The following is a 26,720-nucleotide window of genomic DNA, read 5'->3' as shown; positions in this document are numbered from 1 at the left end:
TGCCTTCCTGACAGTGACCTGTTCTTCTGGAAGGCGGTAGAGTCAGCAGTTCCCTGGACAGCAAATTGCTCCCACAGAGCCTCCCCGCTGGTGATGAGCAGCACGGGGACATGATGATGGAGCACTTGGCAAAGATCCAGGGAATGATGAAGGCAGTTTCTGTTACACACTGGCAGTATCCTTCAGATGTCTGGATGTGACAGAATGGACCAGAGGGCCAATGAGATGTCTCCCCACATGTGTTCTCCTCCCTAATGCTTAATTTATCTTTTGGTCATAATGAAATGTATGCTCTAAATTCTTCTCGTGAAAGAATTTTCTCACATCATATACAGCATTATTTTAATGCTAAGGAGATTTGATTGGCTTGGACATTTTGGTTTGCAGAACTTAACATTTTTGATTGGGGAGAGAGATGGAACGGGAATTCGTTTTACGTAAATACACGCAAAGAACTGCTTTTAGAACATCAGTGAACTGTGGGTCATGGACATGTTTCAGATTTTAGCACAAGGAGAAGAAAATTTGTAAGACAATCTTACAGATAATGGAAATCTTACACCTACACTGGGATTGCCCTGGTTTTGCCAGAACCCAAGCTAGCACTTCCTCTATCGCTCACTGCTGCCTCTGGTAACCCAGCCTCTGCCATCAGGATGCCACCTGAATGGACCAGATTTAGGATGCTGGTGATGAATGAGTGACTGTTCAAAACGGTCACTTAGTGAAAGCTTCATAGTGAAACACGAAACTTCATTAGAGCGAGCTGATTATGGAGCAATGGTGGAAACAAGACCTGGATGCAGTTGGTCAGCAGTTGTGAGAAAGTAATCAGGAGAGGAGCAAGGGAGTGAGAATTTGGAGGACGGTATTGGCTCTCCATGAGTTTCTCCTGCTGATCCCATGGACTTGTGCCTCAGTCTCAGGTAGGAGTGATGGTGAGTAAAAATGCAAAGGATGGTTTTCACACACCGGTCACTGTATGGCACTGGGAACAAAGGGCAAGTCTCCTTTGGAATCATGGTGACAGAAAGTGGCAGAGGAAGACACATTCCCCACTTTAGAAGTGTTCTAAAGCAGATCTGCATGCGCTCACAGTGATTTTGATGGCCAACCTGAGTGGTAGAGGAGAGGCATTCTCATTTGGCTTTGCCAGCAAAATTGTGGAAGAGAGCCGGATCGGGAAAAAAAAAAAAAAAGGAAATAACAAATGTCCAGGGGTGGTATAAAGTGTTTGGGGGGTTCCCTCCCTGGTCCAGGAAGGCTTGAGGGGGAAGCTGGAAGCCCCACAGAAGTGGATGAAAGTGAACCAGATTAATGTGTTATATCAAATAACCAAAATAAAGTCTTCCAGATACCCATTGACTCATGCCAAGTCATAAGTCATGGCATCACCGAAGAGACTGCTTGCTGTTCTTTTTCCAATTTAACTTGGAGGCTTGGAGATTTCATTTGACACAATCCTCTTAGATATCCACAAACATGCCGCCGTACATTTGCTCTTCCACAAAAAGACTGCAAAGATGCATCTTTCTTCTGGATTTCTTCCAAAGAAAGGTATTAAAAGATGAACTTCATATTTTCAGGACTTTGTGTGTGTGTGTGTGTGTGTGTGTGTGTGTGTGTGTAACTTATTTTGCTTTTATTACAAAGGTCTTCACACCTTGAGATCAGCTAGTTGCATTTTGTGTGTGTGTGTGTGTGTGTGTGTGTGTGTGTGTGTGTGTGTGTCTGCTATCACCTGGACTTCTCAGGGATCACTGTCAGCAATTTCTAAGTATCCTTTCTTGCTATCAGTAATAATTGCACATTTTTGTAATGCTCTTAAGCTCACAGAGCACATTGACCTAACACCTGAATGCATTTTCTTGTCATAAGAAGATATGGACTGCATTTTGTGGATGAGGAAATAAGACTTGAATATCTTCCTCATGGACTAGCTGCTAAAGGGACAGAGGCTGCCTAAATGCGGGTGTCCTGCAGTTAAGTCTTTATTCTCTTATCTGTGCAGAGGGACGCTGTACTACCAGTGTTATTCATGAATCATTTCTATATTTTTTTGATGTTTATTAATTTCTGAGAGAGAGAGAGAGAGTGAACAGGGGAGGAGCAGAAACATAGGGAGACAGAATCAGAAGCAAGCTCCAGGCTCCGAGCTGTCAGCACAGAGCCCGACGTGGGCTCGAACTCATAAGCCGCGAGATCATGACCTGTGCTGAAGCCGGACGCTTCACCGACTGAGCCCTATTTTTTTTAATAAAATTTTTTAATGTTTTTCATGAATAATTTCTAAAATGTAATCTTATCCAGACATTATCAACCAAGTTGCTAAGCTGGAAAAAATGCTTGCGTTCCCTCTCCCTGATATGATTGAGAAAATAGACCAAAATGTAGCTAGCAGGAAGAAACAACATTCTAAGAAAACTTGGGCTGTAATTTTGGCATCTGTTTCTCAGATGGAAGCGATACCGCTCTACGTGCATGGGTATCCCATATAGAGTACAGGGCATGGGGCTGGCTGCCTCTTTCCATGAACTAGCCGTCTTCTTTGGCGTCTGTCCTCATCCGAAAGCTGAGCATGGTGCAAAGAAGTTTAATTCTGCTGCTGAGACAACAGCATCACTGCAGCTGTTAAGCCTATAAGCCATCACCCTGTAACACACAGTGTGCATGCCCCACTTCTCCCAGCTGGTCACCCCCTAAAAACTCTGCCTTGTCTGATTTCTCCTCCCCTTCAACACCACTGGGTGTTCACTTTAAGGAGATTAGACCTCCTTTGGAGATGTTAGAGGGAGCCCATGATGTCATCTGCCCTGTTTAGGCATCAAATAACTACCTTTTCTCTTATTGAATGACAGATTTTGCATGGCCCTCCTGGAATATATTTTCTTTCAAAAACCCACTTCCATGTTGTTAAGGCGAAAGCTCATGTGATTCCTGTGGATAAAAGTGTTTGAAACCACGGCGCCGTGTCACTGATCACTTCTGGATTCTGGCAAAGCTAACTTCTCCTTTTGCGATTTTTGGAGGCAATGACTCACTGTCAGTTCGATAATACAGGAGAGCTACTTAAGGGCCAATAACAAGGCACAGAGTAGAGCAGGAGAATTTCCTACCAGTTGGGTGGTTACTGAGAGTAACTCAAGACATTTGCTAAGCAAGGCCAGGTACAGTCTTCCTGCACAGATCATTTCAGTATCAACGGTGCTATTTTTGTTCCTAACATACAAAAGCAGGGGCAATGCATGAAGAATGCACATTTGTTTACTAGTTAGAGCACCTTTGTTTCTCTGACTGTGGTTGGCTCTGTTCCCCTAATTCAGTTCCGGTTTGTGCGAGCATGCCTCATAATGAGCCAGGGTCGTGGACCTTGCAGGGGTCTCCCACATGGGTTTGGCCTAATGGGTGGGACCTGGGCATAGGTTCACACTGGAGCACTTGCCCGCTTGCCTATGAGGGGCTGGTCCATACACGTGAAGCTGGTCCCTCCATGAAGCTGGAGCAAAGGAAAACAACATTTAGATGCAGGAATCGGGGGTCCCAGGAGTGTTCTGCTCACCAACCTTGTGTTAATAATGTCTTTACTTTTGTGTTTGAAATATATGTGACAAAATGCTTTCAAGTTGCAAAGTCTTTTTGATTTCCGTAAGAATTCTGTTACCAGCAAGGATTATTATCCAGAGTCCATGAATAAAAGAACTGAGGACCCTAGGAATAAATAATAAGATAAATAAGAATAACAGTGACCTCTTGCTACCATTTACTGAGCACCTACTTTGTGCCAGGCATGAGCTGCTGTACTCACGTTATCACTGATTTGGTATCAACCAAGGATGCCGGGTAGCATCCTCAGCCCCATTTCATACACAAAGAATGTGCTGCTCAGTTGCTCAGTGAGATGGTTACTTGCTTCAGGCTAGGCTACATAGAAAGCACCAGAGCTGGGTATAAACCCAGGATCCTTTCGTTCCAAATCCCAGAGTCTTTCTATCATACCAGACTTAGACGATTTGCTCAAGGAACTGAGTATGTATGTGTGTATTTAATTTGCTCTCCATCGCATCAACATATGCTTTTGTAGTATAATCTACTTGTAGCTATTTTAAAATTCATCCTTGATTGGTATTCTCTTCTGTATTCCCTTTCTCATGCACCTGGATATTTCCCTATCTAGGGGTGTCTGAAAAATAAAACAAAACATCAATACGTCTTAAGAAGTATTGGACTTGGTAGCACTCCAGGTTATAGTCCATTCTCCCAAGTCACAACACTCTCAAAATGAAAGCAAGTTTAATGACCTTTTTTAGAAAAAGGAAATACTTATCAGAAATTAGGAAATTGCATTATGAAATATTATTCTCCTAGGCAGGGCCTGGGGTTTGGAACACATGCACTGCTATTATTGAGGGCTCTTTCATTGTAATGGCAGAAAAGCAACCCAAAATGTTTTTAGCACAAGGGCATTTATTAGTTCAGATTCCTGAAATCAGGCCTTGGGTAGATCTTAAGGAACAACTAAGTACAGGTTTCTTCTTTTTCCGTTTCTCACCTCTAGTTTCCTCTGTGTTCTCTTCCTTCTCAGTCAGGTTCTCTCTAAGAGAGAGAGGGTTGTTTCCTTCTGAACAGGAAGGGCAGGGTCTGTTCCAGACTTCTGCTCCATGCAAGGGCAATCCATCGAGGGAACGTCAGGGAGAAAGTCACAGAGTCATGGGAAACCATATTTGAGAAATAACCTACAGTCCGGTGCAGTTGGGAGCAGAGAGTATGTTGAGAAATTTCTCTCTCCAGGACTTTATGGTAGCTTGAGAGGACAGCTTCAGTCTTGTTTCTGCTTGATTTGGATCTCTAGTTCATTGGATTATTATCTATAGTTCTTCATTTCTTTGTTTTATGTAGCTCTTGGCCTCATATACTGCATGAAAGTGGCTTTCATGGGCCTAAGAAGTCTCTAGTTCTAGGGAGAAGCAGAGTTTACAAAGAGGAACAGAGAAAAACGAGGAGCTCCTGTGTGGGTCTAATTCCTTCTGAAAGGGGGAAACAAAGTCAAAGTTTGGATGTCATAGGGTTACCTTGAAATTTTGCTGTGCAAAATGAACTTAACGCAATTGTCTTAGCCAAGTCTAAGATTAATCAGTATCTTCAACTTCCTCTGAAATAAATCCATACTGTTGACTATTTTAATTTTGACCATTCCCCTCCCAACTTACATGATTTTGTTGTCACTTTATAGTCAATTTAGTAAGGGTCTGTATGTAGTAAACTCTCTCAGTGTGTGTGTGTGTGTGTATGTGTGTGTGTGTGTGTGTGTATTCATTCATTCACATTCATCCATTCAGAAAATGTCTTTATTTAGGCCACAGGCTGAGGACAAGGAGAAGATGCTCAGATATAAGTTCTGTCTCCCAGCTTGCTTAGAGTCTATGATAATTATTTTTCATCTGGTCTCTCAATACTTCCTTATTCTCTTTCACTGTTTATTTGAGACTTATGTTGTCCCATGCCAAGCCTGCTTTTGATGCAACATTTACATTAGGACACTTTTGGAAATTTGTCAGAGAATGGTCCCTTTACTTAAAGGATGCACTCAAGAGATTGTATGCAAAGGACTGTAAAAGTTGACTTGTAAACCGTGAAGCCAACTGAAAAATTAGTTCACAGAAGTCATAATCTAGATTTCACTACTGGCCTATCGTGTTTCAAAATAAACTTTTTATCTTGGAATATTTTCAGATTTATGTAAAAATTGCCAGGATGAGGGGCGCCTGGGTGGCGCAGTCGGTTGAGCGTCCGACTTCAGCCAGGTCACGATCTCGCGGTCTGTGAGTTCGAGCCCCGCGTCGGGCTCTGGGCTGATGGCTCAGAGCCTGGAGCCTGTTTCCGATTCTGTGTCTCCCTCTCTCTCTGCCCCTCCCCCGTTCATGCTCTGTCTCTCTCTGTACCAAAGATAAAAATAAAAACGTTGAAAAAAAAATTAAAAAAAAAAATTGCCAGGATGATACAGTAAATTCTTGTATGCCCCTCCTCAGATTCAGTTTCCTCTAATGTTATCATCTGGCATTACTCAGATCCATTTATCAAAACTGAGAAACTGACATTGGTATGTTGCTATTAACTAAACTTCACCCTTTATTCAGATTTCATTAGCTTTTCCATTAATGCCCTTTTTCTGTTCCAGGCTCCCATCGAGGATATCATATTATGTTCAATCATCATGTCTCCTTAGTCTCCTCTGGTCTGTGACAATTTCTCAAAGACTGATCGTGACCGTTTTAAAGAGTACGACTCAGGCATTTTGTAGAATATTCCTCAGTTTGTCAGTTAGACAAATTTGTAACAAATGACTAGAATGCATTTATAGCTTTGGAGGAAGACCACCACAGAGGTGAATTACCTTTCTTACTTTATCGTAGTAGGAGGTGCATTGGTTTATCATTTTAGGGAATCTATTTCTTCTCTTAAAAACTTTAGCTTTTACCTTTCTTCACCTAATATATCATATGTGTACCTTTCCTTCTTATTTGGCTCTGTACAATCTAGCTACAAAAATTCTCTAAACTCCCCCATACGTCTCGGCAATTTTTTTCTTTAATCCTACTCTTTCTTCAAACTACAGATGTTCCTTTCCATCATTCCCTCCCTTCCCCTCTCTCTTTGCCACCTCTTTATCCTCCTTGAGACCATCAGTTTGCTCCCTAACTTACTTGCCAACTTGGATTGAGCCTCTTCCTGGCTTCTGACTTGCTCTCTAATGATCTATAATGATCATCAAATCTTATAAAGGAGTAAGAGAAATCAGGAAATGAGGCTAAGATTAGAAAAGACGGTGTGGCATCATGGAGAAAGCATAACATATAGACAAGAAGAGTTGAGTCTGAAAGGAGTTCTTTCCTTTGTTGATTTTCCTTTTCTTTATATGTACTCCACTACCTGCCTATATAGAATTATCATTTTCTGTACCAGACTATTGTTTCAAACTCCATACCATCACATGTGGCCTCATCCCCATTTGCCTAAGATGCTGTTCTCTCCCTCCCCTCCCATCCTATGAGCCAATAATCTGATGAACTCCAACTCATCCTTCTGGAGATTTAATGTCCAGCATGGTGATTACAGCTAACAATACTGTATGACATGCTTGACATTTGCTAAGGGAATTGATCTTAAGTGTTCTCTCTCACCAGACAAAAAAATTGTAACTGTGTGAGGTGATGGATATGTTAATTAGTTTGACTGTGGTAATTATTTCACAATATACACACATATCAAAACAGCACATAAATAAACATTAAAAAAAATTAAAAAGGGGCACCTGGGTGGCTCAGTCGGTTGAGCATCTGACTTCGGCTCAGGTCATGATCTCACGGTCTGTGAGTTTGAGCCCCGTGTCGGGCTCTGTGCTGACGGCTCAGAGGCTGGAGCCTGCGTCAGATTCTGTGTCTCTCTCTCTCTCTGCCCCTCCCCCACTTGCGCTCTGCCTCCCTCTGTCTCAAAAATAAATAAACATTAAAAAAAATTTAAAAAAATCACATTGTTCACCTTAAAAATATGTAATTTTTATTTGCCAAATATACACAACAAAGATAGAAAAAAAAAGAATCAAGTTTCAAGTCTTTTTTAGATCCTCTGGAAGAGTCCATCATCCCCACTTTCGAGTTATCAACTATTCTGTGCATACCTCTTTATGGTCTCTAATATATTGTACCACAAGATCTGTTTATTTATTATTTATTTAATGCACTAAACTATTTTGGGTTCTCTGAGGACAGTTACTATGGCTTATATAGGCTTCCTTTATACTCATCACAGATGTATATTTGACACTTAAAATTTTTACTGAATGACTGGATCAATTAATATCTAATGTTGAAGAAATCAAATACTATCATCCTTAGGTTTATTGTAAGATCAAATGAGACAGTTGTGGAAGCACCCAGTTAAGTGTAAAGAGTTGTGCAAATTTATATAATTATAATCTGCAGTCACCTATTTCTTATTCCCATGAACCCCCTCCACCCAAAATATTTGGTTTCTATCACTCATGTGTCACTCACCTTACCATATTTTGTTCTGAGGGTAGATCATGTGTACTAGTTATCCACTGCTGCATAACAAACAATCCCCAAACTTAGTGGCTTAAAATAACAACAATTTATCCTCTCATAGTTTCTGAGAGTCAAGAACTCAGGCGGAGCTTAACTGAGTCCTCTGCATCAGGGCTTCTCAGAGCCTGTGTCAGGGTATTGCTGGGACTCTGATCTTCTCAAAGCTTAATTATAAAAGCATCTGCTTCGAAGTTCACTCACCTAGGGGGGGCAGCCACAAGTCTTTGCAGGCTATTATTGGTCAGAGACATCGGTTCCTTGCCATGTGGCCTTCTCCATAGGGTCACACACAACGTGGCAGCTTGCTTCCCCCAGAGTGACGACTAGAAAGAGAGAGAGAGATGGTGAGCAAGACTGAAGTTACAGTTTTTTTGTAATGCAATCCCATCACTTTTTGTAATGATATCCCATCCCTTTTGCCATATTGTATTTGTTAGAGGTGAGTCAGTTACTACATCCAGCCCACACTCAACAGCACAGGCTTACATAGGGGCATAAATATCAGGAGGCAGGAATCATTGGGCCATCCTAGAAGCTCCTACCACAGCACACTACTTACTCTGATCGCTGTAAGATCTAGCCGTGGCTAACATAAAACAGGTTCTGTGTAAGCGATTAATAAGTTGATTTAAATAGAACAAAGCTGTTGACGCCCTGAGATAAGAGAGGTGCTGCCACCAGGAGAAATGTTCCCCGCCACTTCCCTTTTTCCAAGCTCTAAGGGTTTGCACCTGTGTGCTGGGCACCCAGACCTCTTGCTGAGACAGCAAGAAGGTGAGAGTCAGTTACGGAAAGCAGCACAACCTATTTGGAGTATTGCTCCATTATCTTTCTGGCATTGGTCTTGAACCTTGTGTTATTTACATGTAGCAGGTAATCGTTTAGTCATTCACTAAATGGAGATTGAGTGTTTTCTACATGGCAGGCTCTAGAAATCTAGTGGTAAAGAAAAGGAAGTCCCTGCTCAAGTCTGCATGGTAGTGATTATTTTCCTTTGGGGCTTGACATGGTTTCTCTATTAGTTTTTGGGAAAAGAAGCCAGACTTGATTACACTCTGATTGCTATGTCATGAAGGTCCTGGAGGGAATATCTGAAAAGACATTAGCTCATAGCAGGAAGGCTGCTACTTTCCTAACTCCCTTACCTTCTTCAAGTCTTTGCTCACCTCTTTAATAAGGCTTGTCCTGACCATCCTATTTAATGATGTGAATGGATCCCTCCACACCCAGTGCTGATTCCCCCCTTCCCTTTCCTACTTTCTTATTGTCCATATCACTTATTATCCTCCAACATAATTTACTTATTATCTTTGTTCTCTAGTGTTCATCGCCCCTGTTTGAATTAAAAAAATTTTTTAATGTTTATTTATTTTGAGGGAGAGAGAGAGACAGAGTGTGAGCAGGGGAGGGGCCGAGAGAGAGGGAGAATCAGAATCCAAAGCAGGGTCCGGGCTCCAAGCTGTCAGCACAGAGCCCGATGCAGGGCTCAAACTCACAAACTGCAAGATCATGACCTGAGCCGAAGTTGGATGCATAACGGTGTGAGCCACCCAGGCGTACCCCAACCCATGTTTGAATTTAAATTCCATAAGGGTGGGGGCACCTGGGTGTCTCCTTCGGTTAAGCATCTGACTCTTGGTTTCGGCTCAGGTCGTGATCTCACGGTTGGTTGGTTCAAGCCATGCATCAGGCTCTGCAGTGACAGTGTGGATCCTGCTTGGGATTCTCTCCCTCCCTCTCTCTCTGCCCCTCCCTGACTCACGTTGCCTCAGTCTCTCTCAAAATAATAAATAAACTTAAAAAAAATAAATTCCACAAGGGTGGGGATCTTTATTATTTTCTCTGCTGTATCCCCAAAGCCTAGAACAGTGCTTAGCACCAAGTTGTGTACAAGGGAAAGATAGGATAAAACAGGCAGAGAAGGAAAGATTAAGACCTGAAGTCCCTGGGAAAAACACTTATTTTAAAACAATGCTGAGAACATCTCACTTGACCAAACTCCCTCAGGCTTAAAGTTCCTCTTGGGAATGTGACAGACCCCACCTACTCCCCCTCAGGTTTCCCTCAGGAATTTGACAAAAGACCTGACTAAAAAAAAGCAGAAGACCATAAAATTATGACCCAGAAGGAACATAAGGCCATAGGCCACCCCTCCTACAATGGAAATGAGCCAATCAAGAAGGAATGACTAGGCATTTAGAGTTACCTAGCCAATAAGGGTAGAACTGGAAAAGGAACAAGGGGGAAGGAAAGGGGAACTGACCAAAACCCTGTAAAACAGAGTCCCTCACCTAGAGTCACTAGTATTCACTTTCGAATGCCCCCTCTCTGCAAAGAGAGCTTTCGTACTATTCTTACTTTCCGATCTTACACTCTAATAAACTTTTGCCTGCTGCTCATTTAATTCTGTGTCCACCTCTTCATTCTTTGAAGCAGAGAGACAACGAACCCTGGGTATTGAGGTAAAAAATCCTGCAACAGTTGATGCTCAAACATTTGGTGAAGAGATGAACTGAGTCCTTCCAGGTCAGGCTTCCTTTCTAGGTCCCACTTTGCAGTTAGGGATTTTTTTTAAGTTTTTAAGTTTATTTATTTGTTTTTTTAGAGAGGAAGCATGAGGGAGAGGCAAAGAGAGAGAGAGAGAGAGAGAGAGAATCCCAAGCAGGTTCCACACTGCCAGCACAGAGCCCAACATGGGGCTCGAACCCACAAACTCTGAGATCTTGATCTGAGCTGAAACCAAGAGTTCGATGCTCAACCAACTGAGCCACCCAGGCGCCCGTGGGAAATTTTTTCATGAAGGAACAGAGATGCAGAGAAAGCCAGTGATGCTCTTAGCTGTGGTTATTGGTTCCAAGAAAGGGAATGAGATTTAATTTGTTCATGGGGCTAAGAAATGAGATGTGATTAGTAAATGCCAAATTGGTCAATGATAGATGTGTGGCTGTCACTTTCTCCTGCTCACCCTTCCATGCCGTCCTTCCCACAGCTGTCTGGTGTTCACACTGTCTCAGTGAGTCTGCACACACAGGCTGAGCAGATGGAGTAATCAAAGCATGGGGTTGCCTAGTGATTTGGAGTGAATTGTATCTAATTGGAACAGAATCAGCAACCCCTATCCTTCATCCCCCAAAGAATGAGGAACTGTTGCACTCCCCAATAAGTTCAGAAAGTTTAATACTGCAATTTTTCCAGGCCCTACAGATAATAGGAAGTGATTATGGGAAGTGAAGTTACTTTGGCTGACCTCCCCTTTTTAGTTTAACTTTGTTCCCGCTTGTGTCTTACTCACTGCACTCTTAATGCTTGATGGTTTTGAATTAAGCATAATCCTTTAGCTAAACCCTTAACATTTTGATGGGTGGGGAGACCATTGCAAGGTTTACTTCATTTTTGAGCTAAGTTCACATACACACATCCAGAGGGTGATGAAAAACAGATCTCTGCTTCCCTTGTGCAGCAGCGTTAGTCGACATAGAGTCCACCTCAGAAGGAAGTCAAGAGTCATCTACTTTTGTTTCCCCATCTCCTCTCTTGTCTGCCTACCCTCAAAGTCTCACTTCTGCTTCTTCCTTCTCTGGCCTAGGTTGTCATTCATATCTTTCAATTCATCTGCTTTTCCCTTGGAAGTAAGTGGTGTCAAGTCACAAGCCAAGGAACTTTGAAGTCCAGACTTGCTACTCGTACGATTAACACACCTTAGCAGAATTCTAGGTGTTCCTTTGCCTTATTTAGAATTACCCCCTTTTTTTCTTATGGCATGGGACAGGGTCCAGAAACGAGGCAGGCATGTGTCCATCCTCAAGAAGAGGGTAAAAATGGAGAAAAACCCTGCCTGCCGTATAAATTTGAATGGAAATAAAATCTCTAACTCTAGTGGATAGGAGTTCCCTTTAGGTGGCCAGAAGTGGTGGGAGAAGATACTAAATTATGGTACATAATCATATCTTTAATCTAAGAGTCTGTGAAACCTAGTGCACTGGGGCTTACTTAATATTTTTAGTTTCAATTTAAAAATTGATATTTATTTTTATACTTTAAAGTGAAATGTGTTCATTAATATGCATTGAATAATTGAATACACATGGAGAAACACACAGCAGAGCAAGTACGAAATCATATGTATCACCCATCATTTGAAGATAAATAATGTTAACGTTTTGTCATACTTCCTTTCAGTCTTTTTTTTAAATGACTGTAACTATCATTATTCCGTAATTGTAACCATATAGTTCCTACTATTCTGTTTTCTCTTATTTTCCCATAACATGAAACATTTTTCCATTTTTTTACAAATTCCCCATGAACATTTTTCTCAAGGACTGCAAAACAGTCTAGAAATTGGGACATAGTTTACTAACCCAATAACCATACTCTAAACCAGGAATCAACATACTCTTTCTATAAAGGGCCAGAGAGTAAATGTTTTTGGCTTTGTGGGACAAATGTCTCTTTGGCAACTACTCAGCTCTGCCATGTAGTGCAAATGCAGCCATAAGCAATATGTAAACAAATGTGACTGTGTTCCAATAAAACTTTATTTACAAAAACAAGCCAAGGCCACATCTGGCCCAGAGGTCATAGTTTGCTGACCTTCTTCTAAGCTATTATGTTGTGTTAATTTTTATTATTTTAGATTCTATAATAAAACATTGTGCTTCCTCAACTAGGATCACTTCCTTAGAAAACATTAGAAGTAAAGCTAAAGTGAAGGTCAAAGTCTTTGAAAAATGTTAAAGCTCTTCATATTGTCAGATTTCTTCCTCAAATGACACAGTCATCAACAATGTAGGACACTGCCAATTTTATCACATTTTTTTCACTATTTATTTTATTCATTTCATTTTCTGTCATGTTTAGGAAGACAAATTGCTAAGTGGGAAAAAGCAGGCTAAAAATAAAGTGTGAGGAAAAATTTAAAATATATATGAATAAAAAGATTTGCCATTTTAGTGGGCAAAAGAATGAAATTTCATTATTGCTTTAAAATTTTTTTAATGTTTATTTTTGAGAGGGTGGGGGGAGGGGCAAAGAGAGAGAGAGAGAAAAACACAGAATCCGAAGCAGGCTCCAGGCTCTGGGCTGTCAGCACAGAGCCTGACCCATAGCTTGAACTCACAAGCCTTGAGATCATGACGTGAGCTGAAGTCGGACGCTTAACAGACTGAGCCACTCGGGCGCCCCTGAAATTTCATTATTGTTTTAAACTGCGTTTCTTGGAAGCTGAGAGTCCTCCCATGCTTGCTAATCTGTCGCATTTCCTCTTTTATGACATGTCTGCTTATGTCTTTTCTCACTTAAAATCTGATGCATTAGCTGCTCCACCTAACGATGTTTAATAGGTTTTAAAGGAGACATCTCGAACTACCTGAGGACATCTTGAGAGGAATGGTTTTTTGTTTTTTGTTTTTTGTTTTTTGTTTTTTTTTTTTTTTGCGTTTATTTATATTTTGAGAGACATAGACAGAGCACAACCTGGGGAGGGGCGGAGAGAGCTGGAGACAGAATCTGAAGCAGGCTCCAGACTCCGAGCTGTCAGCACAGAGCCCAACGAGGGGCTCGAACTCACAAACCGTAAGATCATGACCTGAGCCAACGTCGGTCACTTAACCGACTGAGCCACCCAGGTGCCTCTTAAGAGGAATGTTTAAATAAGTTTTGGAATGTAACGAACAATGGCATTGTGTGCGGCCGTTTCCAATTTTTTGTTTTGTTGTTCTTTTAAGACGGTGAGTGAACTGAATTTAGTGGTCTATCTGCCTCGGTTCATAGCAATCCGTCATCACCCCTTCATGTCAGGAGACTATTTTGTCTCTTTATTTTCCCTCTTCATCGCTAGTTTCCTATGGCAGCTGTAACAAATTAGCACAAACTCAGTGGCTTATAACAATAGAAATGTATTCTGTCACAGTTCCAGAGGCCAGAAGTCTGACGTCAGTATCCCTGGGTGGAAATCAAGGCACTATCCAGGCCACGTTCTCTCTGGAGGCTTTGGGGAGCTTCTGGCGGCTATTGGCATTCCTTGGCTATGGCCACGTCCCTCCAGGCATCCAGCTCAGCAGCTTCAAATCTCTCTGCTCCGCCTCCATCTCACCTTCTCTTTTTTGTGTGTCAGATCTCCCTGTGCCTCTTCTTATAAGGACACCTGTGATCGTAGTGAGGGTACCCCTGGATCATCCAGGAGACTCTCCCCATCTCGAGATCCTTAACTGAACCACATCTGCAAAGACACTTCTTTCAACTAAAGTAATATTTACAGGTTCCAGGGATTAGGACATGATGTCTCCGGAAGGGGGCATTTCCTAGCAACAGTCTCCCATTTATACTGCCATTATCGTCCCTTGCTTCATTGAGCGCTTCTGCATATTTAATCCGTTCTTTTCCAATAGACCTTGCAAACATGTATTTATATATTTATAGCCTGGTTTAGAGTATGGTTATTTGGTTAGTAAACTATGTCCCAATTTCTAGACTATTTTGCAGTCCTTGAGAAAAATGTTCATGGGGAATTTGTAAAAAAAATGTATAATGTGGTTATGTGTTTACCTTTTAATATTTTAATTTTTAAAAAAACAAATGATAATGTGTCGTAAAATGTCTTCTGTTTCTTATCTCCCTTCAACATTATATTTTTGAGTCTGCTCTGGTATGTGATTATAGCTCCCCTTCTGTTTTGGCTTTTTTTTTCTTTTTCTTTTTTAAATTTTTTTAATGTTTATTTATTTTTGAGACAGAGAGAGACAGAGCATGAACGGGGGAGGGTCAGAGAGAGAGGGAGACACAGAATCTGAAACAGGCTCCAGGCTCTGAGCTGTCAGCACAGAGCCTGACGCGGGGCTGGAGCTCACAGACCACGAGATCATGACTGAGCCGAAGTCAGACGCCCAACCGACTGAGCCACCGAGGCGCCCCATGTTTTGGCTTTTTTTTTTCTAACCAAATGCACATCCTTCTACCTGTGGACACATGGATGATTTCTAATTCCAGTTCAGCTATCAATTTTTTATATCATTAACTTGTTTGATTTCACAAACATACGTTTGGCTGTTATAATAATATTACTCAATGATCACTGAATGTTTACAATGTGCTCAGCACAGAGCACATTTTTAAAACTGTTCATTTATTTATTTATTTTTGAGAGAGAGAGAGAGAGAGAGACAGAAAGAGAGAGGAAGGGAGGGGACGGGCAGAGAGAGAATCCCAAGCAGGTTCCAGGCTGTCAGCACAGAACCTGACATGGGACTCGATCTCACGAACTTGAGATTATGACCCGAGCCAGAATCAAGAGTCGGATGCTTAACCGGTGGGATGATTAACCGACTGAGCCACCCAGGTGCCCTGCCCGAAGCACATTTCAAACATTATCCCATTTAACACTTCTAATAGGACTGTTAGTCAGCTTTGTCATTGTCACTTTTAAACTCATCAGGGAACTGAACAACAGAGTAGCCAAGCAACTGGTCCAAGGTCGTACAGCCAAGTGAGGGGAAATACAGCATGAATAAAGCAATTGCCATTCCCTGGGAATTCCTGGTTAAATGAAGGAAAACTACACACATCCTGGAAATCCATGGCAGAGTAAGTACACACACACACACACACACACACACAGACACGCACACACACAGGAGATTTCCTGGATGGGGCCTGTGCCCATTAACCTGTTCCCTCATGGCAGGTACCAACTGGCTGGAGGTCTAGGACTCCCATTCCTTGCTTTGGTTGTTTCAGCCTCTCTGCCTTGGCTCTCGACTCTTTCCTCTGAACATAAAGCATCAAAACGATTGCAGAATCTACACATTGTAACTCCCAAACAGCTCTCAAAGTCATTTTTAAAATAATTTCCCATGGTGCCTGGGTGGTTCAATCGGTTAAGCATCCAACTCTTGGTTTCAGCTCAGGTCATGATCTCACTGTTTGTGAGTTCGAGCCCCACATCGGGTTCTACACTGACAGCTGGGAGCCTTCTTGGGATTCTCTCTCTCTCTCTCTCTCTCTGCCCCTATCCCACTTACACATGCATGCTCTCTCTCTCTCTCAAAATAAATTAATAAACAAAAAATAAATAAAAGATAATAAAATTTTCCCCAATGAAAATTTCTCTTCTTTATGATTTTAAAAATGTAATACATGTTTATTCAGTGCTCATTCTGTCCAGACATTTCCTAAAGCCACAAATATTAACTCAAGGTTCTTTGTTCAGTTCAGTGAGGCAGGTATTATTGTACCCCCTATTTTCAGGATAAAGAAACAAAGCACAGAGAAGGTAAATAAGTTGCCTGAGGTCACGTAGCTGTATTTCACAGAGTTGGGGTTTAATCCTGGAAGTCTGTAGATATAAAGCTTTTAAGTGCCACGTATGCTGCCTTCCTACCACCATTCTCTCCTTCTCTCTCTCCTTAATCTCTCCCTCCTTTCCTTTCAATTAGCAAATTTCTGTGTTATACATAAGGATATATTGCTGAACAAAGCACTTGCCCTTGTGCATGGATGGAGGGGAGAATGCACATAAACCAACCAGCAAGCAAACAGACAAAGCTGACATTTTTGATTAATTAAGGAGACTTCAGGGTGCTGTGCCTTGTTCTTCCTCAAGCAAATCTAAAAATGAATTCCATTGTAGAACTCACCAGAGTTCTCTTTTGAACTGTTCTGAAAGTATGTGCATACAGCTCTTACCTGTCTTCAGATGGGCCAAATTCCAAGAAGTGTTGATTTTTTTTTTTTTTTCTTTATACACAGCAGTATGGGCACAGTGAATACCAAATAGGCATGAATGGGAGCAACGGATTGATGGAGTAGCTTCAGTCAGCGTAAAACCTGTTGCTGGTGGCTGGTCGTCCTTAGGTTCTCGGGTCAGTCCTGGGACCTGGCACATGGCTGAGTCAGCATCTGGCTCATCCATCTGGGGAAGGCCCAGGGGTCTCCATCCTCGCAGTCCAGCAAGAGTCTATAGTATTTTGACATATATCTGAGCAAGGCAAAGAATTCGTGACCAGATTTACATAAGGAAGAAAGGCCTCTCTGAAATACTGTTCACTATTCTGGACACTTTAACTTCTTTGGGCTTCCTTCAGGATTTTGTGAGTTCTTCAGCACATAAAGCAGGTTAGGCTGAAGTCCGAGAGAATAAGTGGCACACGTTTTGTTGAGTCCTGCAAAGCTGGCTGGGGCTAAGAAATTATAATTATTAGCAACATGACAATAATTTAGTTTCTAGAAGAAAGTAAGCCCTCTTAGTGCCAGAAGAATAAAGTCAAAGCAAACTTTCTCTCTGCATGTGTAGCACTGCCTTCTAAAATTGGGGGAAAGTGCTGAGAAGGCATCAGTGTGCAGTGGATGAGAGGCAGACCAAGAGATGTCATTTGAATTAAAAATGAATGCTTGTGCCTTTGAAGTCTGGAAGCCAGGCCTGCCTGAACCTTGCAGAGAGATGCTCTTCTCTGTCCAGCTGACTTGTCCTGTGTCACCATTTGGGGGAGCTGGCATTCTCTGATGCCTGAAGTATAGCCAGTCTTGGTCTGGTTCCATCATAATGAAGATTCTCTGCAGGCAAGTTCTGGAAAACTTCAATTTCCTTCTGCTGGTCAGCAGTTTATGATTCTGTGCTTTGATGTGTGTATGAGACAATCCGTGTGTCAGTTGCATGGAATTTGTGAAAAGGAAAAAAGCTTGCAGAAAATGTTTATACCCCCATGTGACATTGACCTGTGTCCAGAAAATCACAAATCTTCCAGGAAGAAGAGAGTGTGTTCTACTTCAAAGGAAGTCATCACATCTGCCTCTGGGTGCCTCCACCTCAGCCTGGGAAACCAGCACAGTCTCTAAAGGTGCACTCGTCCTGGCCTAAGGCCAGAGACCTGGGTGTCAGGGTTCTTGAACACCAGAAAGGATGACTCATCCTTTCTCCTCTTTTCTCCACTCCCAGCCTCTTACCCAAACCTGTGCAAGGATAGCAGATTATGTCCATCAACACTTCAGCTGGTGAGGTGCCTTAGAATTCCAAAGGGTTCCAAATGGATTTTACATTTCACTTACAAAGCATTATTAATTAGCATATATATAAATCTAGCAAGGTCATATAACATGACAATTCTTTGTTTTCCCTCATAGATTCTGAGAACTTCTTACTTACCTTGTCCTTCATTGTCCAGGAGAGAGCCTGGTGGCCTTCAATGGCCATTTGTTTAATGAATTAATCAGTAAGGAATGCTTTGTTTAACAAATGGAAATGTCTTTGATACATTTGCTGATTATAAAAACTCTGAAAGTTCATTGTAAAAAAGAAAACAGCAACTTATAAGTGTATAGAAAACTTTAACACAGTGTCTTCTTCCAGAGATAACTACTAGTAGATTTGATGTATATACTTGCAGAGTATGCAACACAGAAAGAAACAAGAAAGGAAGAAAGAAAGCGATATAAATTTTTTTTCTGTAACATCTTTTTTTTTATTCAATATATGATGTTTTGGGCATATTTTCAAATCAGTACATATGGAACTATGGCATTTTTAAAAGGGAGTCCTTAGGACCTTGGTAAAACTTTGAATGTATATAGCATAATGAATTTGACTATTGTTGGACTCTAGATTGTATTCGGTTTTTACAATGACAAATAATGCTGTAATGAACATCCTTGTTGCTAAGCACATTTTTTCACACTTGTCTGTTTATCTTCTTAGAATAAAATCTAGAAGTAGAGTTGCTAGGTCAAGGGTATATATTCAAATTTTTTATGTTTTCAGATTGCCCTCTGGATAATCTGAAATTTTAACTAATTTTATTTGCTTCTTTCTTTCTTTCTTTCTTTCTTTCTTTCTTTCTTTCTTTCTTCTTTCTTTCTCTCTCTCTGTCTCTCTCTCTCTCTCTTTCTTTCTTTCTTTCTAGAAAGAGAGAGAGAGCAGGGGAGAGGGGCAGAGGGAGAGAGAGATAATCTTAAGCAGGCTCCATGTTCAACATGGAGCTCGACGCTGGGCTCTATCCCAGGACCCTGGGATCATGACCTGAGCTGAAATCAGGAATCCATGGCTCAACCGACTGAGCCTCCCAGGTGCCCCTAATAATTGTATTTTTAACAAATAAAAATTAAAACATGGGTATTACTAATAAGTAATAAATTTATTGAAATAATAATTTTAACTCAATGAAAGATTTCTGTCGAGGTGTTTCACTACATCCTCATTAATACTGGACATTTCAATCTTAAGACTCTGCCAAGATGATGGATGAAAAATTATATCCCACTGCTTTGCTTTACATTTCCATCATTGTTTATGAAACGAAGCATATTTTCATGTCAGTCTTTCTTTTTTTAAGTTTATTTCTTTATTTTGAAAGAGAGAGAGAGAGAGCGCGTGCATGCGCAAGAGAGATGTACAGAGGGGGAGGGGCAGGAGAGAACGGAGGCAGGGCTTGATCTTAGGAACTTTGAGATCATGACCTGAGCCGAAATCAAGAGTCAGAAGCTTAACCAACTGAAACACCTCTTCATGTTAGTCTTTAGCACTGTTTTCTTCCTTGACTTTCTTGTCTTATCCTTCATACCTTTCATACATTTCAATTTCTGGATTATTTCTTTAAAAAGTTCTTGATATCATATTTTTGCCTCAGGAGATCTAGGCTGACTGAATTTTTATTTGTCATAAGAGGTCTCTGTGAGAGAGATTTGATTTTCCAGGGTAAGTCTGATAGCAAGTAGACTGGGGGTCTACTGGGGGTTACGGTGGGGGTGGGAGTAAATACTGTTAGCATCGTTCTGAGGGTTTAGATATAAATGTATACATGTCACAGTATTCACATTTTGATCCACTCATTCCAAATTCTAACAAATTTAACTAAGGAAAATTTTAGGAAAGAAGACAAGCATTTATTTATATATGTATCCCCCCCACCTTTTTTTTTTTTTAATTTTTTTTTTCAACGTTTATTTATTTTTGGGACAGAGAGAGACAGAGCATGAACGGGGGAGGGGCAGAGAGAGAGGGAGACACAGAATCGGAAACAGGCTCCAGGCTCTGAGCCATCAGCCCAGAGCCCGACGCGGGGCTCGAACTCACGGACCGCGAGATCGTGACCGGGCTGAAGTCAGACGCCTAACCGACTGCGCCACCCAGGCACCCCTCCCCCCCCAACTTTTTAAAGTTTTTTTAAATTTTATTTTGAGAGAGAAAAAGAGAGAGCACGCACGCAAATTGGAAAGGGGCAGAGGGAGAGAATCCCAAGCAGGCTCTGCACGGTCAGTGCATGGAGCCTGTTGTAGGGCTCAAACTCAAGAACTGTGAGATCATGACCTGAACCGAAATCAAGAGTTGGACCCTTAACCAACTGAGCCACCCAGGCACCCCAAGGAGATAAGCATTTATATTCAAGGTTATTCATCCTCAGTCATTTATTTAAAAATTTATAATTTGAAACAATTCAAACCTCTAAAATAGGCAAAGGTTTAAAAAACATTGGCACACGTTATTATCATGACTTTAGTGCTGTGACTGGCTGAGGTTAAGAGATCTATAGAATCCAATCATATCAGTTAACTAACAAGAAGAATTGTGGCCTAGACAGACAAGAAGAATGTAAACATGATTCAGGGTAAAATCAGGTGACAAATGGAGTGAGAAGTTGAACCCAGCAAGAGGTCAAGAGGTAGAGAAATCTAGAAGACAGGTATGCATTTCCACCTACTCGAAGCAGGAGGCTGTAATAAGCATGGTATGAGCTGAGCCCAGGGACTTGGACTGTAGAGGACAGAGTCCCTGTTGTAACACTGACCATGAATGAAGCTGGGCACAGTCATTAGAGACACTGACAGGTTTGCCCACATATCTCCAGCCCTAGATCTGGTATCCCTGCCCAAACTTGGTCAATGAGCAATCTCTACTTGCAGATGTTGTCCTCTGCTTTCTCCTGTCATGGTAACTCCAGCAGAGTCTGCCTTGAGGTTTACCAAATTTAACTCATTCACCATATCTGTCAGTTTTTAATCTATCATAATTTATTCATATCCCAAACACCCATCCTGGATTCCACCTCATATCCTCTTCTCCACCTGCTATCTCTCTGCTTCCGAAAAGCAATCCTTTAAATAAGAACAAGATTCCATTAGTTATCAACGGCTGCATAACAAACTATCCCAAAACCTAGAAGCTTACATTAATAACATTATTTTGCTCACAAATCTGCAGTTTTGCAAGGTTTGGCAAGCAGTTTGTCTCTGCCGGGCAGCTTGAAGACTGTGAGCTGGATTCATCTGAACTCTTACTTTGATGTCGGGTGCCTGGGCTGGGAAGATAAGAACAGCTGGGAATTAAGTCATTTGGGGCTCCCTGGGCATTGCCTTCTAACTATACGGTCTCTCCACATGATGGCTTCAAGATAGCCCACTTTCATATATATATCAGCTCAGGGCTTTCAAGTCCTATATCCCTAAAGAGAAATCCCAGCAGAAGCTGTATTGCCTTTAATAACCTAGTCTTGGAAGTCACATAACATCACTTCCAATGCAACCAATCAGTGGAAGTAGTTTCAGAGGTCCCAGAGAGTCAAATGTCACATTGTAAATAGCACTGTGGGATGGGATATATATTGTTGTGGCCATCTTTGGAAAACACACTCTATTACAAAAGTCAAGATAGGTTCATGGACTGGCTGACATCTTAATGTTTCATTTTAAACTACCCTTACATACACCAAAGAGGGAAACAAGTTACAAAAAGTTCCTTCTACTAAAACATATAGTAGTACTTTTACCACTGCATTTTTAAAAAAAAAATTTTTTTAAACGTTTATTTACTTTTGAGACAGAGAGAAACAGAGCATGAATGGGGGAGGGTCACAGAGAGAGAGGAAGACACAGAATCTGAAACAGGGTCCAGGCTCTAAACTGTCAGCACAGAGCCCGACGCGGGGCTCGAACTCACGAACCGTGAGATCATGACCTGAGCCGAAGTCGGACGCTTAACCGACTGAGCCACCCAGGCGCCTCAACCACTGCATTTTGAAATGGACTCTTCCTAAATTGCCACCAAAGAGCAGATAAAGTGTGACTGGTTATTAAAAGTAGGTTTTAATTGGAGGGCTTTGTGGGGAATCTTCCTCACCCCCTGAATGTTTGAGAAAGACTTCACCGTGTATTACCACCAAATCAGTTGATTAGGAGCTTGTAATCAGTTTGTTGAGTCCCAGGCAACCTTGCCTTTCTTTTCTTTCTTTTTTGCTTGCCTGGATTGCCAACACCATTATCAGAAAGCAGAGGAAGATAACAAAAGCAAAAGTTTTATGTAAGCTGTGAAGCAGGGCAACTCATAAAAGGTAAACTATTCTAGTTTCTGTTTGTTGCAGTATTTGGTATAAATCTCTCTCTCTCTTTCTCTCTCTCTCTCTCTCTATATGTGTGTGTGTATATATATATATATATATATATATATATATATACTATATCTATATGTATATATATATATAGAGAGAGAGAGAGAGAGAAAGAGAGAGAGAGAGAGAGAGAGAGAGAGAGAGATAATTAAATAAATATTAGTGGTTTTAATTATATGTGAGCTTTGTGCTCCCATTCCAGCAAAAAGAAAACATGTTGGAGGGGTGCCTGGGTGGCTCAATAGGTTGAGCGTCGGACTCTTGACTTTGGCTCAGATCATGATCTCATGGTCCCTGGGATGGAATCCTGCATCAGAATCTGCTTGGAATTCTCTCTCTCCCCCTCCCTCTCTCCCCCTCCCCTGCTTGTGCTCTCTCTCTCTTTCAAAAAACAAACAAGCAGACAAAAACCATTAAAAAAGAAAAGAAAACATGGTTGAAAACCACTCCTTTCTTGGCAATTCACTCCTCACAACCCCCCACCTAACATAAACTAAGGTGGTCACAGGGTAAGGATCTTTGTTAACTGTGGTTGCCAAGGTTACAACGGCTTGTGGTGGTTATATAAAGTAAACCTACATCTTTATCGTGCAACTTAATCATGCTTGCACTTCAATCCCCTCCTTTTTCTTTAATACTACCTCCATCTCCTGCTGAGTAACTTTGGCAAAAATTATAAAGTGTGCTTCTTCCCCTTTCTATGCCCTGTTCCTAGCTGTTGCACAACCCCCACCCGCTACCTATACTTCCTTGTCCTAAGACTCATTCCCACTGGATCTTGCTTTCAAACTGAGAGGGATCTGATAACCATATCCACCACTTCCTTTCTTCTACCCCATGTGACTAAATGGATTTTAATAGAAGATTAAAATAGAAGATGAAAATGTAGGGTTTCAAGACTCAAATGAGTTATTCTCTGAGAGAAGAATTTGAAGCACAAAAGTTATTTTTAACCTGGTCCCTGAGAAACGTGTGCTGAAAATTTCCACCATGTTAGCGGAGTAATTTTTTCCTTGTAGGCTACGTTATTAGAGGCTGTGGTGTAAACATTTTTAGCTAACCATTTGCCCGGACTTTCTTGGTCTTCTTGCAGTTAGGAAAGTTCTTGTTACAAGTTCTCACCACTGGGCTATCGGTCAAGAGACGTCTGTCACTTCTGGGATGAAGCATTCTAGAGGTTGTATGTGACCCTTCCCCACCGGCTCTTCCTTGCCTGATGGAAGATATCATGTGTTCCAGAAAACAGAGCCATAAAATGGCAGACCTCCTGGACTTCCCGAGTGGTGCTGGAATGGGGCTCCTCACAAACTCACGTGGGACACATAATGAGACAGAAAAATAAGCTTTTCTTGTGTTGAGCCACTGAAATTTTAGGGTTGTTTGTTATTCAACATACTATCCTAACCAAAATGAGGGTGTATCTTATATATCTCATACCTTTTGTAGCTTTGCCCTCTTTCTCAGTATAAAAGGCTTTATTTATTTATTTTTAAAATAGTTTTCATGTAATGTCTATCTTTTATGATATTAACAGGTATTATTTTCTTTTGGTAATTTTTGCCTGATAAATCGTGTTTACTCTTTAATGTTTGTTTATTTTTGAGAGAGAGGGACAGAGCGTGAGCGGGGGAGGGGCAGAGAGAGAGGGAGACACAGACTCCAAAGCAGGTTCCAGGCTCTAAGCTGTCACAACAGAGCCTGATGCGGGGCTTGAACTCATGAACCTCGAGATCGTGACCAGTGGTGAGAACTTGTAACAAGAACTTTCCTAACTGCAAGAAGACCCAGCCGAAGTCCCACGCTCAACCGACTGAGCCACCCAGGCGCCCCATTGCTTTTACTCTTGATTATCAACCTTTCTGTATTAAATTTGTGTCTCTTGTAAATAACGTGGCACTAGATTTGAGGACTTTCAACTTCAATTTGTACTTATTGTGAATTACTGATAAATGTGGATTTGTTTTTGCTATCCTATTACCCTGCTTTCTCTGTGCTTCTAATTTTTGTTTTCTGCTTTCTGTTGGATCAAGTTTTCGTCATTCAATTTTTTGCAGTTTTCATTCTATGCCTCTAGGGGTTATCCTTGAATTATTAATGCATATCTCAATTTTTTTCTTCCTTCACAAATTCTGCACTTCCTCTTGGGGCAGATTGTATTTCCCATGGATTGCCACAATGTTATCTCTCATTGCATCAAGATTTGGAGTCTGTTTCTTCACCATCTTGAATCTGGGAAGGGAGGCTTTATGATAACGTTGACCAATAGAATACGGCAGAAGTGACAGATGTGCCTGGTCCAGGTGTGGCTCTTACCTGTTCCAACAGCTTCTGTTCCTGGCTCTTCGAAGCTAGCCACCATGTAAGAAGTGCAACTTGCCTAAGACTATTATTCTGTGAAAAGACCTGGCTGTGTGGAGAGGCCCTGGGAGGAGGTGTAGTGTACAGCCAGAGGGCAAGGTGCATCAAGGCACCAGAGAGCGAGGGAAGGAAGAGGAGGGTCTAGCCCTAGCCACTCCAACGAATGGTACATGTGACAAAGCCCCCAGCTGAGCCCTTCCTGAAGTCCAGTCCCACAAAATCCAGAGTAATATAAAATGAATGTTTTTAAGGTTGCCTCATTTTAACAAAGTTTGTTATACAATAGACAACTGGGACATTCTCCCAGTTCATTGTTGATATTATATGGAATTTTAGTTCCAGATTTTATTTAAAACCATTTAAAAATGGGTACTTTTTAAAGACAGAAGGCTTGGGGTGCCTGGGTGCCTCAGTCGGTTGAGCCTCCAACTTTGGCTTAGGTCATGATCTGAAGGTTCTTGGGTTCGAGCCCCGTGTTGGGCTCTGTGCTCCAGACTCAGAGCCTGGAGTCTGCTTCGGATTCTATGTCTTTGTCTCTCTCTCTGCCCCTCCCCCCCAAAAAAAAATAAACATTAAAAAAATATAAAGACAGAAGCTTGCCAATTTATTTAAACTTTTTAATTTTGAGGTAATTAGAGACTCACTTGTGATTATACAGATAGATCCTGCGAATCCTTTGCCCACTTTTCCTGAATGATAACATCTTGCAAAACTATAGTACAATGTATAATCAGGAAATTGGCATTGGTAAAGTCAAGTTACAGAACATGTCCATCACCATTAGGATCACTTGTGCTGCCTTTTTATAGCTGCACCCACTTCTCCTGCTCTCATCTCATTAAACCCTGGAAACTACTAACCTGCTATCCATGTTTATAATTTTGTCATTTCAAGAACGTTATGAAAATGGAATCATTCCATATATAACCTGCCAGGATTGGCTTTTTCTCACTCGGTATAATTCTCTGGAGATTCATCCAGGTTGCTGTGTGTCTCAATAGCTCATTCGTTTTTGTTGCTGAGTGGTATTCCATGCTGCGCCTAGTCCGTGGTTGGCTTAGCCATTCATCGATTAAAGGGCAACTGGGTTGTTCCCAGTTTTGGGCTATCATGAAAACAGCTTCTGTGAACATTTGTGTATAAGTTTTTGGGTGAACTTAAGTCTTTATTTCTTTGGGATAAATGCTCAGGAATGTAATTGCCGGTTTGTATGATAGTTACGTGTTTAAGTTTTTAAGAAACTGTCCAACTGTTTTTTCAGAGCACATGTGTCATTTCACATTCCCACCAACATCGTGCGAATGATTCAGTTTCTCTACATCCTCACCATCATTTGTTGTGTCACTATTGTTTTTTTGTTTTGTTCTGTTTTGTTTGTAAATTTTAGTCATTCTTATAGGTATGTAGGAGTATCCCACTGTGGTTCTAATTTGTATTTCCTTAATAGTTAATGATGCTGAACGTCTTTTTATGTACTTATCTGCCATCTGTATGCCTTCTTCAGCAAAATGTCTCTTCATGTCCTTGTCCACATTTTATCGGAATGTTTGTTTTTTATTGTTGAGTTTTGAGAGTTATCTATGTAATATTTTGTCAAGGACTTTTGCATTTATACTTATCATGGATATTGGACCGTAGTTTTCTTTTCTCGTATTCTCTTTGTCTGGTTTTGGTATCCCAATAATACTGGCTAAAGAAAATGAACTGGCAGATGTTCTGTCCTGATGTTCTGTTCTGATGGGGAGGACATTGCATAGAATTGGTGTTAATTTTTCTTTAAATGTTTTGTGGAAATTTCTGTGAAATCCTCTTGGTCTAGAGATTTTTTTGTGGAAGGGTTTTTTATTTACAAATTCAATTTTCTTAATAATACAGGGTTTTTCAAATTCTC

General features: G+C 41.2%; 1 protein-coding gene across 1 annotated transcript in view; it reads right to left on the bottom strand.

The window, feature by feature from the left end:
* Positions 1-8,135: 8,135 nt before the first annotated feature.
* The window catches only part of RNF150 (ring finger protein 150), a 295,154-nt gene continuing 276,569 nt past the window's right edge, over positions 8,136-26,720 (bottom strand). The window contains exon 7 of the mRNA XM_045466965.1: positions 8,136-8,425. Within this exon, the coding sequence (XP_045322921.1) occupies positions 8,337-8,425 (89 nt within the window). The 3' untranslated portion in view covers positions 8,136-8,336. The remainder of the gene's footprint in view (positions 8,426-26,720) is intronic.

The sequence above is a fragment of the Leopardus geoffroyi genome, chromosome B1, assembly GCF_018350155.1.
Source record: "Leopardus geoffroyi isolate Oge1 chromosome B1, O.geoffroyi_Oge1_pat1.0, whole genome shotgun sequence".
Classification (NCBI taxonomy): Eukaryota; Metazoa; Chordata; class Mammalia; order Carnivora; family Felidae; genus Leopardus; species Leopardus geoffroyi.
The sequence above is the reverse complement of the archived record's forward strand: the minus strand, read 5'-3'. Positions and strand labels throughout refer to the sequence as shown.